We start from the raw sequence: 17438 nt of genomic DNA, 5'->3' as shown, positions 1-17438 counted from the left end.
CAATCTGAGAAACTGCACAGTCATGAAAGACTTAACAAGATGAGCTCATAAAAACCTCTTCAATCTTAAAAGAATGTGCTTAAAATAATACTGCAAATAAATCAATTATGTGTTTAATGTGCAGGAGGCCTGAGTGCTCTCTATTATATATTTATGTAAAATTAAACTCTAAACATTTAATAGAATATGCTGATAAACTGTTACGAAATTTATCACCATCATACATATAAAGGTCTGTTATTCAGAAATTAGGTTCTTACTGGTTGGACAAGTTGTTAAGTTAAATATGACCATGTGGAGGTGCCCTAATTCACAATAAATGAGAAAACAGCACCACTCTCTGGTTAGATGCAACAACTTCATCCGACAAAAATCACTGCGTGCAATCAATTTCTTAAAATTCGTTGTTTTCATTGGACGAAAATGTTGTGGTGTTTTTGCATATGGGTGGTTTCCACTATTTATAAGTATATTTATAATGTACATTTATGTTTTTTATATATATATATATATCAAATTATTAGGCTACCCTGAGGATTCGTTTGCCTCAATCTCTCTCAGGCTATTTATTAGAGCAGACAAAAACTCAAATATTTTAAAATCAAATTTCCATTGTTATTTGCTAAATTGCATCATCTGGTAACACTGTCCAAATAAAGTCAGAAAAAAACTAAAATCAATATGCCAACACATTACTGAGAAAGGACAAGGCTTCATGGCATGTGACAGCACTGTAATGTGGAAATAAAAGTAATTTGTCTCTGTTCTTCCTCTCTGTTACCATCATATATTTTCTTGCTAAGGTATTTAAGTATTCCATCAAATACTTTTTCTTATGGTCATCATCATCATCCTTTTAGGAAGTTTTTATACCATTATCATTAACTTACAAACAGTCATAAATAATGTTAAATTATATCTATGTTAAGCTGATAAATGAAATGTGTATATAGAAATACCAAATTCTCTAGAAAACTTTAATTTTCTAAGAAACACTTATAATTTCATAACCTTGTGCACAAGGCTTGTAATATCAAATTCAAGTAAACTGCCTACACTTTTTCTTTAAGACATTTGACATGTTCTAAATTCATTTATTATTTATTACACAGTAAACGCAATTCATAAGTTTAATAAATGCAAATTATTACCACGTTATTTATGATAATGTTAAAAACGATAAAGAGTTGATGAAATATTTAAAATGATTAAATCACTTTATAAAACTACAGAATGCCCTGCAACATTGTGTTGTGCTTTGGAGGCACTTTGCCCCAGACAAAAAAAAAAAAAAAAAAAAAAATTGTATTCAGATCCAGACAGATGCAAATGATCTGGCAGCAGTTTACAGCTACTGACTTTCAAACATAGCCTACTACAAGTTGTTTTCATTTAGAGTAGGCTATATCATAATTTTAGGAAAAGTCAAAGAATCTTTTTGTTAATGGGAATGAATTACCTGAAAGGCAGCTCCACCCTCCCTCTCTCTCCCTCCTCCCTCCTTCATCTGTTCAGCAGCATGTCAGAGCCTGTGGGATGGAGTTACAGCACATTAACTTTCCATCTGGATGCTGCTCTGAGCACCTTTAATGAAGACAGTCGCATCTCTCCAAACTTCACAAGACCCGCGACTGTCCAACACACACCTCCAGCGGAACAAAGCTGTTTTAAAAGTAACTTTTCCGAAAATACAGCCAAAGCATGAAGCTCCAGTGCGTTTCTCTTCTCATTTGTGCTTTACTCGTTGGCGAGTGCTGCGGGTCTCGTCTGGACCGCTGGGTCCGAACTGGACTTCAGTACCTGCAGCTCAACCTGTGCCGGAGGGTCTCCTTACCGGAGAGCGAGTGCAAGAAGCTGTCCCAACTGCACCTGAGCGGGGTGGTCGTGTACGTGACCGAGTCCGGCTCGGGGAAAGTGCTGACGATCCTGCCGGACTCATACTCGAGCGGTGCGCTGCAGTCCAAGCAGAGCGGCTTCACTGTGGACGCGAGCGCGGATGATGACAGCAGGACGAACGAAGAGCTGTACCCGGGCGCGAGCACGCACGACGCCGTGCTGCTGCTGGACCCCAGTCCCGGCGAGAGCTTCGGACACCCGGTGGCTCTGTTCTATGTAGACTTCAACATAACCAAGAAGAAATGTGCTCATATGGACGGCATTTATCTGGGTGAGTGAGCTGAATCCGTCCAGCCTGAGATTTAAAATCATCAGTCTATGAGAGAACAGAAATTTTACTTGAGTGAATTAAAAGATATATTCACAACTTAACCCAAAAATTGAACCCATTATTCCATTTTTTTTTCCACGAATGCATGTAGCCTATTTCAATAGTCCAATGAAAAAGTTTAACAGTGAAAAAAATGTTCAGTTGCTCAACAAGATCCATGTATGTAGGCTATATATAGGAATATATATATATATATATATATATTATATATATATATATATATATATATATATATAGGTAGGAGATAGGCCTATTAATTACTATCTGGCAACTCTCAGTGAAAAGATTATTAAGGAATAAATGTGTATTCCTTTTAGCTTTAATTTAATGTAATAATACTTTTAAAACTACAATTGAAAAAAATGTGTATGGACTGGCCATCAATGTGACCACTGACATGTTCATGTCATGATTTATGAGCCGTAATAGCCTAGATTAATAATAGACCCAAATGTTTCATTGAGTCTGGAATGTAAAAATGTTGCCATGAAGCCAGTGTGCACTTTCATTTATAGTTGAATACACCAACAAGTGTTTTAAGACCCTTCAAACCAAAAATATTGATTTGTTACCAGTTTGTTAATAATTTTGATAGTTCCAAATAATCTGTTTTATTGTAGTAACTGTGGTATTTGGTGTAAATTACTATGGTTAAAAGGGTGTTACTCATTTTAGCGTCTATCAGGACTAATTATAAAGACATTATATGTCATTATATGTAATTACTCTGCTGATGACCATAATAATGTGTATTTACAGCAGTTAAAAACAGTACAAAATAATTACATATAAGTAACAAATTACACTGTAACATGAATACTATAGTGCATAATATTTATTTATTCAAATACATTTTAAAACTTTTATAAAGAATACATCCTGCAGAATTGGACTACAGTGTCATAAAAACATGCACATGCAAAAGTCTCACAGACAGCTCTAAGTTGTTTGAAAAGGTTTAAAATGTCAATTTCAATAATGAATAAAACATAATGAATAAAACATAATTTTGCTTTATATAAAGCCAGATTAGATGATTTTTTCATGACTTCATGACAGAAACAAAGGTCACCTGGCCTGTGACACGAAGCTGCGTGTGAGGTGTGTGAATTAGCCTGAGAGGTCTGCACGAGGATCTGCTCTTAGGAGCAGTCGGGCCACGGACCCCCTGCAGGGAAAGTGGAGGGCAGACGCACGACTGAGCCAAGAGTCATGCATTCACAATAAGAGCCGTCAATAATTCATTCCGACTGAGAGTTCAGTCCTTAACACTGGGTTCAGCACCCAGCTGTGCCCCCAGTCCACTATAGTAAAGGGCACAAGTCAGCCCATCACCTTTAAACTAAACTTGAACATTTGAACATTTTGTTTATTAGGGCACGAACCATTTTCCAAATGACTATTATGAAAGTAAGCATCAGATTGTCTTAAAGTCTTGCAATGACAGCGGATGTACTAATAACATCCAGAACAAAGTCATTTAAAATCTTGACTAGGCTATTTGAATATGATTTCATATGGGCTGCAGCTGAAGCTGAAAATTTATGCTGGTAAGGAAATCAAAAGATATCCGTATCCAATTATTTGTGTAAAATTCCGTCTAAGATGCCTTCATCTGGTGAATTTTTGAAGGCAACTTATAGCCTATGTATTTATTCCTGTGATGCAAAGCTGAATTTTCAGCAGCCATTACTCTAGTCTTCAGTGTCTTGTGATCCTTCAGAAATCATTCTAATATGCTGATTTGTTGTTCAAGAAACACTTCTTATTATTATCAATGTTGAAAACAGTTTTGTGGAGACCATGGAATTTTGTATTTTCAGGATTCTTTGATGAATCTGCCGTAGAGACTTTGTAATTAAGTAAATATATTTAAATAAACTCTCATTGCAAGACAATTCTTAAAGGCTAAGCACATGTGTCAGGCCTCAAGCCTTCCTCAAATCAAATTGTTTCAAGAAGTATATTTAGTAACTGGAGACAAAATAAAGCTCAGGAAGGGCAATAATGAGCGGACACATTAAAAATGATAAACAAAACTGCTCTGGTTTACACATGAAGGGCTTGTGTGACAGTTCAAATCTGGAACCATTTTCAAGTCTCGCTGTGTCCAAACTTGACCATCTAATCTGAAGATGTGGTGAGAATCAGAGACTGGAATGAAAGCTGGGTTTAGTTCTGGCCACATTTAAAATCATCCCAAGTCTCTCTGTGTTTTTGTAATGGGCCTCCGCATACAACTGACCACAGAGAGGGACTCATTAGGGCTACTGATGCTGTCTTACCCCACATTCCCAAATCACGGCCAGCCAAGGAAACGTTGCATTGTAAGAAACGATTTTACTTAAGTGAAATGGATTTACAATGGCTTGTGATTCCACCTCCTGTGCTGCTAATTCAGACTTCCTCAGCGTGAAACTGATAAAAATCGCTTGGCATCAGTAGCCCTGCTGCAGTCTTGTCTGAAATACAGCATGTGCCTGAATGGATAGTTTGCAGTTATGGCAGATTACTGAAGGAATGCACACTGCTTTGCCCAGTCTGATGCTATGCCTGTTTAAAAGTCATTATTATTGCTGTTCCTGAAAGGATAGTTGCTCTTCGTCACTTTCTCAGGGTAGAAATTAGCATCACAGGCAGCTCTTTCTTATTAATGCCAGGTGGATTATCACATGACAACAGAAGAGCAATAAACCCTGGACAAATGACAGTGAAAGTTCTCATTTATCCAAGTCATGGATTTTCACATAAACATTATTGGGCAAATATTGACACTGGTATGTTCTTGAATGATCACCAAGAAATGAACCAAAAACATCCCTTTTTATCATGGATACTTGCTTGGATAAATGTTTTAAAAGGTTCTTTATAGTGGAAAAAGGGTTCTTTCAAGACTGTTCACTTAAAAGTTTATTGGGGAACCCAACATGTTTCTTCAATGGCATGACTGTGAAAACCCCTTTTTGGAACCTTCATTTTTAAGAGTGTTATCGACTATTAGCAGATTGTATTTGTGCATTAACTGTTTCATGCAACATGTATACAGGGGAGGAGTGCTTGATGATTGCTGTGAAGACACAATGCCAGAACCAGCTGAAGCGGAGAAGGAGTCGCAGCGACCGTATGGCGAGCCGGGCGAGGGCCCGCAGGAGTACGATGGACAGGACCGGCCGAGTGGAGCAAAGCAGCGGCCTCTGTGAGATTCACTTTCTCCCCCTGGTTGTGGGAGTGAAAGATAGCAACCGAACCCAACGCCTACGTTGTGTAGGTGAGTCAATGAATTTTAAAGTTCAAAAAATTTAATTATCTCTGGAAGGTCAATGACAAACTTTTAGGGAGACTCTTAGAAGCAATAGAAGCACAATTCACAATTAGGCCAGGTTAAACAAGTTATTTGAATCCTGAATAGAAGGAACCTGAATATGGCTTTTTTTAAAGGTGGTGCATCGGATTTGATCTGTTTTGCCAACTCCCACAATTTCGCAAACTTCAAACACATGCCTCCGCTCCAAAAACACACCCTCCAAAGACATGTCAGTCAACCATTTCTGGTTGAGCATTTCTAATTGCTAATTAGACAGGTGTGATTTCTTACCTATTTTAGTGAGGTATGCACTCACGATTTCCACTGCACAAATCATTTACAGTACTTTTAAAGGCGTGTTCAAGTCATGTTGGAATTACTGCAAGTATGAGAAAGAAAAGTTCACATCCTTGTAGAACACATAATTACAACACTTATTTTCTGAGCTCTGCTTATACCACCACAATGGCAGTAATTAAAATGTAATTAAGCCATGTAAAAAGCTCCTAGTAAACTATCTAATGTTAAGCAGAGTTATTATTCCGAGTCCAAGGATGTGAAAGCTCCGTAAAATGTCAGAGTTAAATAATAATAATTAAGAGTTAATCATGTCATGTTTGGGTTTTAAAAAGACTGAAATAAAGGCATGTTGAAATTCTTCTCTCCTACTTTATAATGCTGCTCACCTCAAACCTAACGCTAAGCGATGTGTTTAATGCTGTAGATCACCCAGACTTTGCCAGATGCCCGCAGCCTTTGCCACTGACCAGCCCCAGCACGCCCATCTCCAGCTGTGAGCTCAATAAAAACACCCGCCGGTGCCATCAGCAACGCCTGGCCACACACCTGTCCTGCCGCCTTTACCAAACCTGTGATCATGCTGTTCTCCTGTCAGGTACACAAACAAAAAGAAGCTCATTTGTATGACTCAAAGAACTCATTTGTATGATCTGACCCTAGATCAGCCTATTGATGTTTGAAATGCTGGACGAATACTTGGATCAGCTGTCTCAGGTATGCTGCTCCTACATAACCTTTAACCTGTACATGTGCAGGTGGCTGGCAGGAGCAGATAACATACCAACAACATGCGAAGAACCTGCAGCTCCTCTACCAGATGTTAAGGAACAACGGTTTCCATAAGGACCACATAAAGACATTCTTTGCTGGGAATGGACAGGTAGCAGGTCAGAGATCATTTCAAGTCATTTAAGCTTTTATTGGGGTATACACCCTAATGCTTTATATTCAGATTCAACAACTGTTTTTATTTCTACAGCTAAAGAGACAGAGGGAATGTATCCAGCCACAGAGAAAGAGGTGATCAGGAATCACATTTCCTACATCTGCCGTAAGCAGCACTGTGTGGATTCTCTTGTTCTGTACCTGAACAGCCCCACACGCAATGACGGCACCATGCTGCTCTGGGACCGCAATAACAACGGCATTGTGAGTGTGTGTGTATGCTCAGACGTTTTGATGGTTGCATTGTATAACTAGTGCTGCACTAAGACTGGATACACTGACATTAAAGGGGTCATATGATGTTGCTAAAAAAGAACATTATTTTGTGTATTTGCCCCTTAACATACTATGATGCCCTGTCCCAGTGCGACAAGACAAAACCAATACAACCCATTACAAACGAGGCATTTATTGCATCCAGTGGGGACATACAGTAATTACTGATTATAATGACATATACTGTCTTTTTACGCATTGCGTTGCATCGCGCCTCGTAAACATAAAACCAAGTCTGCATTTTAGTCTTTGCACTTTAGGGATCTTTTCTATTCATGAACAATTTGTAACACTCCAAAGAGAAAGGAAAACTTGAAATCGCAATCATATGACCACTTTAATGTTGAAACTTTGAGTGTAATAATGGAAACTATGAACACAATTACTATAGAGCACAACAGTATCTGCCCAATTTTCAGCAGCCTTTGTTCCCAAAGAATTGTTTTCAATTTATTTTTTCAACAGGAATTTCAAAGATTTTTTTTTTGTTGATTTTTTTTTTTTTTTTTTTTACATAAATCATTAAAACATTACAAATTATGAATACAAAAAATATAATATATAAAAATTAGGAGAAAAAAAACTCATGAAGCACTGTGAATGACATAATTGAGTCAAAATCAATAATATAAAACTATTAAATTTGAAGATTTATTATAAAGTTTTATCATAATGAAATAAAATTAAGTACAAAATAATAAAGCCACTGATATAAAACATTTTAACAATTTATTTTCTAGGTATATTTTAAAATATTCAACAAATACAAATGCACTACTGCCAAAAGTGCACTGTAAGAATTATTATTATTATTTTTTGAAATAATACTTTATTCAGCAAGGATGCATTAAATTGATCAAAAGTGGCAGTAAATATGTTTATAATGTTACAAAAGATAAATGCGGTTATTTTAAACTTTACAAGGGATGGGATTTTTTACTTCCAGAACCCGACTGTTGTGCTCCATAGTGGTTGAAAACCACTGGGTTTTTTGGAAATATTTTAGTAGAGGTGTGCTTTTTGTAACAGGATTATATTTTTACATTCAGGCTTATACTGTGTTATTCTGAAAGTGCTGAGGTAGATTTGTTTTAAATGTGAGGGTTCCTGGAAGCACAGAGAGAACAGATGAATAAGAAGAGTTTAGGAATTCTTTATCTTCCCGTAAATGAATCCAACGTGTTTCCCCAAGCCCACCACTTCAAAGTGCCCACTAACCAACGGAGAAAAGTATTACACTATGGAAGTTGACTCTCATCTGTTCATTCGGTTTCATTTCTTGGAAGGGATGAATCTGTAGACACTTTGCACTTTGGTGGTTCTTGTCATATGAGTACATGGAGTATTTTTAGTGCTGCTAATGAGAGCACCACCTGTGCAGCAAACATCCAAGAGGGGATGGTTTGTCAAAATGTATTCCCTTAATGCACATGGACAACCCAGATCAGACTCCTCACTTAACAAGAAACACAAGAGAGATTAGATCAAATTTCATAGAGAAATACAGCACAATCTTAAACCCTCAATCTTATTAAGAAACACAGACAGCTCCTTTTATCAACTCACAATAGACCAGCCATCCACCTCGTGCCTCTTTCATCTATCATTAATACAACTGTGCACACATTAAATTATATTGCTTTATAAGTACACTCCTGTTGCTTCACCAGAATCCCACAGTCCTTTGCAAAAGGTGGTCAGTAATCCTAGCCATATGTTTAAAGCAGGGCAAACAGAAGGAAGCAGACTGCACAGTAAAGCCCACCCTTCCATGACAATGGGGACAGGCTCTCTAGGGACAAAGGCAACAACCTGATCCCCAGACAGGGATGTAGTGACAAAGTGGGGCTTGAGAGACAAGGACCACACAGGATCAGGGCTTCCCGCAGGAAAACTGCTCATTTCTTCTTAAGTAGTAGAAAGAGTACGGCTAACAGTGAACGTGAATGCCAGGACAAATGAATGTCAGTTCTCCCCTTAAAGTGCCTTAAATCAGGCCACAGTCGTTTAGTGAAAAGACTACAAAAGTGCTTGCAAAGCCTTGCATTTCGTTTATTGGACAAGGTGCATTGGATGAAATTACACAAAATATAATCTATATATATATATATAGGTGTGCGGGATCTTTATATGAATAAAATATATATATATGATAGTATTGTATATTATAATTTAATATTAGTATTTTATTGTGAATTATTATATACACTAACATTCAAAAGTTTGGAGTTGGTGATATATAGATATATATATATAATATATATATATATATATATTATATATATATATATATATATATATATATATATATATATATATATATATATATATACACAAGTGTGTGCGGGATCTTTTTTTTTTTTCTAATGATGAAGACAAAATGGAGAATTGGGGGGGGAAAGACAGTTTGGGTAATTACTAGTAAATATATATTCTCTCAAGAAAATATGAAATGATCGAGCTTTTATGATAGTATTGTATATTATAATGGTTTTATGGACATGGTCAGAAATAGTTTATTTTGATTTAGTGTATATCCCCCACACCATTACACTAACATTCAGTGGTAAAAGTGATGGAGTGTTTACGCCAAATTCTGACTCTACCCATCTGAATGTCTCAACAGAAATCGAGATCATATATTTTATCATATTTTGGTGAGCGTCGCAAACGGTAGCCTCTTTTCCTATTTGTAGTGGAGATGAGATGTACCGGTGGGGGTCTTCTGCTGTTAGCCCATCCGCCTCAATATCTATATAACGAGTGGTTATTTCAGTCAAAGTTTGCTCTTCTATCATATATTCTCCTCTTATATGCCGCATACTGGATGTTTTCCCTTTTCACACCATTCTTTGTATATAGTAGTATGAGCAGATGTGAAATACTACCGCCCGTATGGCACCAACAACCATATATATATCACCTTTCTTTATTATATATAATCATTGCATTAATGAGGAAATTGAACAGGTGTTAATAATCCTTTGGTTTTGGTATTTGCCATATTTTAATTTCACTAAGAAATGTTCAGCATTTTGTCTGAGAAATAATAAAAGGATACCTTTTTCATTTATAATTTGTCTTAAATTTCATTTTGTAAAAACAAAATTATGAGAAAAACATATTGTGAAATCAGAATCGTGAATCGTACCACACTGTGAGTTGAGTGAAGCATTACATCATTAATATACACAGTATTTTTAAGAAAATAATATTTTTATTCAGCAAGGATGCATTAAATCTAATATGACATTTTTAATGGTATAAAATATTTCTATTTAAAATGAATGCTGTTCTTTTGAAATTTCTATTCAGCAAATAATTCTGAAAGAAATGTATCATGGTTTACACAAAAATATTAAGCAGCACATCTGTTTTCAACATCGATAATAATAAAAATATATCTTGAGCACCTTATCAGCATATACTGTAAGATGATTCATATTATTATGATTTCTCAAGGACACTGAAGACTGGAGTAATGCTCCTGAAAATTCAGCTTTGTCATCACAGGAGTAAGTTATTAAAACAGAAAATAGTGATTTTAAATTAAAAATATTAACATGAAAATATTTCACAATTTAACTGTTTTTACAGTACTTTTGATCAAATCAATGCAACCTTAAACTTGAGAGACTTAAAAAAAAAATACAATGAAAAAATCTCACCAATGTTTACATTTTGAACAGTGTCTGTCACTGTTGCCTAAGTTTTATAAAAGCATTATCCACTCAAGTCGTTGCATTACACTGCTTTTACCTCATGCTGTGCTTATGAACAACTCTTACATATAGTAAAATCACTGTAATGTACAGACTTTTGTGGATAACTGCTTTAATAAATAGCATTCTAATGCAAAATCTATACAACATGTCAAATGGTCTGACAGGAAAGCTCAATACAATGGTTTCATGCTATATTTTTTTTTCTCCAGGCAGATCTGAAGGAGCGTTACTCTGTGGGTGAACTGCTAGCGGATCTGGCCGGGTGCAGGGCCAGTCGGGTGCTGCTCTTTGTGGAGCAGAGCTACAGTGGAGTCCTCAGCAAGAGACTGATGGGATCTCTCAAACACGTCAATGTCGTACTGCTGAACGGCTTGCCCTCGGTGCACACAGCTGAGTTCTGGGCCTCTCTGCACCCATCCGAGTGCCTCATAGACCACCTCAGTAAGGTCAGATTTATCAAGCCTTTGTGAAGCTGCTCTCTTCAGATCACTCTTTTTATTGTTCAAAACAAGGTATACACCTTATTTTTAACTTGAGAGCAGGGCACAACAATTTGTAACTTAAATGTGTGATGCTTACGGTGTCAGCTGCTTTACAAAAACAATCTTTTCTGTGGAACAGAGCCAAATCCAAAGTTTTGACTGAAAATGGTCACTAGACAAATGGTAGCCAATGTTGTGCCGATGTGTCTTTTTATATAACATTTATATTTCAGATCATCTGTTGGAAAACTTAAATTTCTGCCTGTTTTCCACATAAAGTTATCGTATGAAGAGCTTAAACTCACTCTCTCTATGCTTAATCTAACATCAGAGTTCTGGGATGCCCCACCTGGCTGATGCTGCTCTGGGATTGCTGAACGTGACTCTGGCTGGTGCTCCGTGTAACTCCACCCCTCCTCTCACCGAAGCCGAAATGAGGAAAGAGTACATGGGCTGCCAGAACCTCCCCACAGCTCTGTGGTACCAAAAACGGCCCAAGACTGACAATAGCTGGAACTGAGTGAACTGACAGTTTCCAGGTCTTTCAGGAGGACTAGAACCAACTCTACTGCTCCAAATACATAACTCGGACACTTCAGTGGAGTACTTCCATGGAAAACAAGTAGTCCTAGAAATATGACTTTGTATAATGCACAAACTTCAAATTTATGACCAGCCCTTTCCTCTCTCTCACACACACAAAAGAATCTACCTGTGTGAGCGCACTTAATTCACCCGGTGATGCACATAGACCTTTGACAAGCTGTTGAGGAACAGAGACTACATAATGCACGCTTAAGAGATCGAAAGAAGAGATGGACATGCAGGACACAGAGAGAGAAAGCATCTGACGTGTCCTCACTTTGAACCTCAGTTCCCCAGCTTGCCACTCCGTAGAACGCATCCCGTAGGGAGCGTCCCATGCAAACTTCTCCTCTCTCTGCCTGCCGTGGGGGTTCAGCGCAGGGGCATCCACGCTCCTTTACCTGAGTGCTCTTCCGTGGGTCATCGCACAGGGCGCGCCTGGAACTGAACAATGGTGACAAGGCCACTCTGAAACACACCTTACACTCACTTGAACATTTCAGGACAAATCTCCTTGTCCCTCCTTCAGCTCAGTAAGGGACAGGGCGGTCCAGAATGATTTAGTAATGAGAAATGTTCCCTCACCACGTCTGGACCCTAGCAGACACTGGGCTCTGCAAGCATGTATTTAAGTCAGACCTCTTATCCACCCTGTATTAACCACTCTGTCCGCAGTATTCCCTTATCTCCGCAAACATTTAAACGCCAGCCACTGATAATGTTGACAGTGACAAGAAGGTATTTCAGGCCCCACTCCAGCTCCTGTGGGAATTCATACACATTCTTCAAAAATTACAGGCAGTAGGATATAATTTTTCCGCAGGGTATCTACTTGGTCAGAAATATACACTATCATTCAAAAGTTTGGGGTTAGTAGGATTTTTTTAAAAATGCTTTTGAAATTAGTCTCTTATATTATGGCTGCATGTATATGATCAAAAATGCAGTAGAAACAGCTATATTTGGAAATATTAAAATGTTTAAATAATGTTGCTATTTAAAAATATTTTAATCCTTTTTAAAATCAAAGTTTATCCTTCAGAATTCATTCTTATTTCCTGATTTGGTGCTATAGAACCATTTATTTTGTATCAAAGTTGAAAACAGATGTGCTGCTTAATATTTTTGTGGAAACATTGATGCTTTTTTTTCAGGGTTCTTTGATGAATAGAAAGTTCAAAAGAACAGTGTTTATTTAAAATAGAAATCTTTTAAACATTATAAATGTCTTTACTGTCACTTCTGATCAATTTAATGTCCTTACGTCATAAAAAAAAAACACTTACCCCAAACTTTTAAACACTCACATGGACTGCCATCGATTTCTTCATGCTTTTCTCACAATACTGATGTAAGTGGGCCAAAGCCCCATCAAACTTCAGTGCATTGTAGTCAATTATTAACTCCAAGTTTTGTATAGTTCAGAAATGTGTTATCCTGTAAATATTTCTATCATGTTCTACTTAATGAATGAATTTTAATGGTCTAAAAGGATTATACATGTTATTGTTTGTGTTAAAACATAGCTGGAGTGAAAAGATGTAAATACTCTAAATAAATTAACTTTTGTACATAGTCAGGGTTGTATTTATTTAGACTTTATTTTTTAAGTTTTGTTTTAAAATGAAATACTTGACCAACTTGTGCACATTTCACAAAAAAACAAAACAAACAAACAAACAAACAAACAAACAAAAAAAAAAAAACACAGATAATGCTTCCATGAAAGGCAGCAGCCGCTCTTCAAAAAGCACAATATGAGATTATCCAAAGGCTGCAGAAATCCCTTTAATATCATCACCTTTTGAAAAGCAGTTTATCTTTTAAAATTAGTTCATAACTAAATTCCTGGTTTAATGTACACTAGTATTATGCTGGTTTAATGTACACAAGTATTTTCCATGTTCAGTTTTTGAATCTCAAGTTATTAATGCGCACAAAATAGGGCACAAAAGGGGGACAGATAGTTTATGTGGTTTGGTAAAGCATCCACACTTTAGTGAACATTTTTGGCTCAGCTTAAAGGGGTCTGATGTTTTTTTTGAAATCATGTTTTTGGAGGAAGAAATTGGGAACAGTATATTTCACAGTGTACATGTTACACATATTACATGTTACTGTATTTAAATACTATAGATAACAACAAAGCAAACTTACTGAACAAGGAAAGTACATTAGTTTTAATATGTACTTACAGTATGTAAATGCAGAGTAACATGAACACTGAAATATGAAGTGTGACTAGAAATGTTCGTGCCAGCATTATAATGAAAGAAACATGACCCTGAGCATGTTACCTACAATTCCCATCTGTAGATGATCCAGGTACTTCCACATCTCCTCAGTATACAGGGATGGATAGAAGTGTAAACAACGGAAGTGATACATGTAATCTATATATATTAAAACAATGTAACAGAAATGACTGATTATAGTCATCAGCATTTTAAAACTAATGTTTTTTCCTAAGCATTAAAGAGAAAATCTGACATTATTTACTTGTTTGACTTTCTTCTGCGTGGACACAAAAGAAGATATTTTGAGAAATGTCCTAGTGTTTTTGTCCATTCAGTGAAAATCAGTGGGGGCCATTGGTTACCAACGCTCATCAAAATACAGTACAGAAGAAAGAAGTCATACAAGTTTAGAACAACACGAGGGTAGTAAATGAGGACCATTTTCATTTTAGGGTGAAGTGGGTATTTAGTGAGGACCATTTTCATTTTAGGGTGGGTTGATTTTAATGAGACCTTTCCCGGAGAAACACTCTTTGTAGTTCGTTACTTTTGTGCAGTCTGGTGCCCCTGTGTCTGAGATGAACTTTGGAGCTCAATGGGCTCTTTACCATTTTCCTGATTGATTTCACACATCTCCATTCCTCATCACTCCTCCATCATCTTCAGCAACTCTGCTGTGGCTCCTGTGGTTGTTCACCTTTAGAGACCTCTGACTCTGGGGTTTGCTGCTGTTTCAACCACATGGCTGTGTACAGTCCCCCCATGGCCAGCAGCTCCTCATGCCTACAGACAGAGAGCAGTCAGACACAACATAAGCAGACAGACCACTTACAGAAAAGAGCACAGATCCATCTTTCTGTTTTTATTTGAAAAATGTGAGTTAAACTTCAGCACAGCCAACAGTTTTTGAGATTTTTGACTTTACCGTTAAAATAGGTAGAAATAACCTAGACTGAAAACAGCTGCCCAGGGCATTGCCAAGATTGCTGCCAAAGTGGACTGGCTCATCTTAAAGGGACTAGAGAGCAGTTCAGCTTCACAGGGGGTTGGAGAAGCCAAATGAAAGCTTCCCTCTGGCTCCAGAAATCACTTTAGGGCAAGGAAACTCTCAGGACCATCTCCATTACTTTTCTCAGATCGCTAAAACAGAGTTAGGAGGGTCGGTCTAGGGTCAAGTTTGTTGAAGCATCAATTACTTGGAAGTATGACATCAAAAGTGAAGCAGACGCAGTATGGGGCATTGAGCTCTGGGAATGAGAGTGTGTAAAACGTTCTCATCGTAATGGAAGTTATGAAACCAGAAGTTTCAAATGGACCTGAGGAAGCATTCTGGATCAGCCGCAAAAGTGGATTATTACCTATTTAAATTAATAACATGGCCAGTGTTTATCCTCCAGAATCCCCACATCTTTTGGTTAATAATATCCATAGGTTTTCCAGTTGTTCATCCTTACTGTATAATATTTACAATATATTTCACTTAAAACTATTATTATATTATATGATGTCTGAATATTTTTAGTCGAGCACAGCTAGGGTGATTTATAGTCAATAAAAAATGTTTCCAGTTGTTTGTCCTTACTGGATAAGGATCTTTAAATTATTCTTAATATATTGCACTTAAAACAGATTATGTCTGAATATTTTTAGCTGAACATAACTATAACGATTTATATCCACTAAGAAATTTCCATGAGTTTTCCCCGTTTTTCCCCCCATGATTTATCAAGAGTTACTGGATATGGATTTTAATGTATATATTTATGGATATTATATTATATTGTATTGTATTATACAGTATAATCTGAATATTTTGATGACTTTTCCTGAAACATCACTACCTTAAAATTTCCTGATACTTCCAGGTTTACCATTACCATAAGAACCTTGCATCCACCAACTCTGTCAAACCTTTTCCCAGAGATTTTCCAGACCACAGATGTCTCTTTTCAGGAAGTAGCCTTTTAATGGGCAGCAAAAGGTGTATCTATTAATTCCTCTATTCTGAAAGCATTAACCCTTCACCTCCTGGAATGGACCTTCCCACCTCGCTCCCTTCCTGTGAACGCGTGTATTCCGATACTCTGTTCCTGTGGGTTAAAAGCCAGTGTGTGTTGTGTTTACATCGCAGTGTCAGTCAGGGCTGAATCTGCGAGGAGTGGAGTTACATCCCTGATGGCTGTGTGTGTCTTGCGGAGGGTCTGTTGGCTGTAGCTCATATATCAAAGGGAAGAAGTGCAGGACAGTGAGCACAGGGTTAAATTCAGGGCTGAACGTCCAGGATGAATGGAAAAGTCCATTAGTGGGACACTTTGTGTGTGTACATCTGTGTGTGTGTATGTGTACCACCTGAGGGCCTGCAGCGAGACAGGACACATACCGATCAGGCAGGGTGTGGACCGCTCGGACAGTCAGAGACTATATCCTGTCTCTGGGAAGATGAGGACACACTCAGACGGCCCTCAGGTTTAGACTACAGATCGACTGATAACAAGAACACTGCCTCTGGGACACACACTCACACACAGATCTTAGATTTCCTAAGGAAGAAGAAGACCCTGTCTGTCCCAACACGTCTTCTATGGTTCATTCTCCACCAAACCAAAAATAATTTCAGTCAGTCAGGACATAGAGGGTATCACATTTCCTCTTTTATACCGCCTGGGATCTGGCCATTCTGAGGGGGAAAAGGCCATGCAGGGTGTGTCATTTGAATCTTTACAGTAGTTTTTCTCTCAGAAACAGATGCTGGAGGACAAATGCACACATGCCCACATGCTACTGACCTTCCTTGTTCTGCAATCCGCCCATCATAAAGAACGAGGCCTGTCCCTGTCCCACACTTCTTTGCACTTTACCACTTGTCTACTTGCATGACAGATGAACTTTTGATTACCCAATGGAACACACTTACAGATTGGTAAGAATGCAAGTCAAGTTTGTGTGTTCGGTCCCTATGTAACTTAAAGTGCCCCTATTATGCCATTTCCAATATTGCCTTTCATGCAGTGTGTAATGTAGCTGTATGTGAATGTAAACGATCAGCAAAGTTGTAAAGCCGAAAGTGCATGATAAATAATGTTACTGTCTCCCAAAATAAATTATACTCCCAAGTATGATAAATAATAGATGTTTATATTTTCTATCGAGTGTTCAAAATACGTAACTATGGCAATGGGCATATCGTTTCCGACATGCGCTGTACACAGTAGACCAATCACAACAGACTGGGCCATCTGACCAATCAGAGCAGAGCAGGCTCACGCAAAGGAGGTTTTTAGAGAGACTGAATCTTAGCACTGCTTTGAACAAATCGTTTGAGAATCGCTTGAAAATGAGGTGACATTAAATGCATAT

General features: G+C 37.5%; 1 protein-coding gene across 1 annotated transcript; it reads left to right on the top strand.

The window, feature by feature from the left end:
• Positions 1–1494: 1494 nt before the first annotated feature.
• On the top strand, positions 1495–13414 carry si:ch211-67e16.11. The gene is made up of 7 exons (XM_042763416.1): positions 1495–2167; positions 5274–5495; positions 6256–6426; positions 6587–6718; positions 6811–6980; positions 10987–11223; positions 11591–13414. The coding sequence occupies exons 1-7, from the start codon at positions 1702–1704 to the stop codon at positions 11777–11779; spliced, it is 1587 nt and encodes a 528-aa protein (XP_042619350.1). The 5' UTR covers positions 1495–1701; the 3' UTR covers positions 11780–13414.
• The last annotated feature ends 4024 nt before the right edge of the window (positions 13415–17438 follow it).

This window comes from Cyprinus carpio, chromosome A9 (assembly GCF_018340385.1).
Source record: "Cyprinus carpio isolate SPL01 chromosome A9, ASM1834038v1, whole genome shotgun sequence".
NCBI classification, from domain to species: Eukaryota; Metazoa; Chordata; class Actinopteri; order Cypriniformes; family Cyprinidae; genus Cyprinus; species Cyprinus carpio.
This window is presented reverse-complemented; position numbering and strand designations above follow the sequence as displayed.

Coding starts and splice junctions, on each gene's coding strand:
- si:ch211-67e16.11 (XM_042763416.1), top strand. CDS start 1,702: ATGAAGCTCCAGTGCGTTTCTCTTCTCATTTGTGCTTTACTCGTTGGC. Junction 5,496..6,255: donor CCAACGCCTACGTTGTGTAG/GTGAGTCAATGA, acceptor TTAATGCTGTAG/ATCACCCAGACTTTGCCAGA. Junction 6,427..6,586: donor TCATGCTGTTCTCCTGTCAG/GTACACAAACAA, acceptor GTACATGTGCAG/GTGGCTGGCAGGAGCAGATA.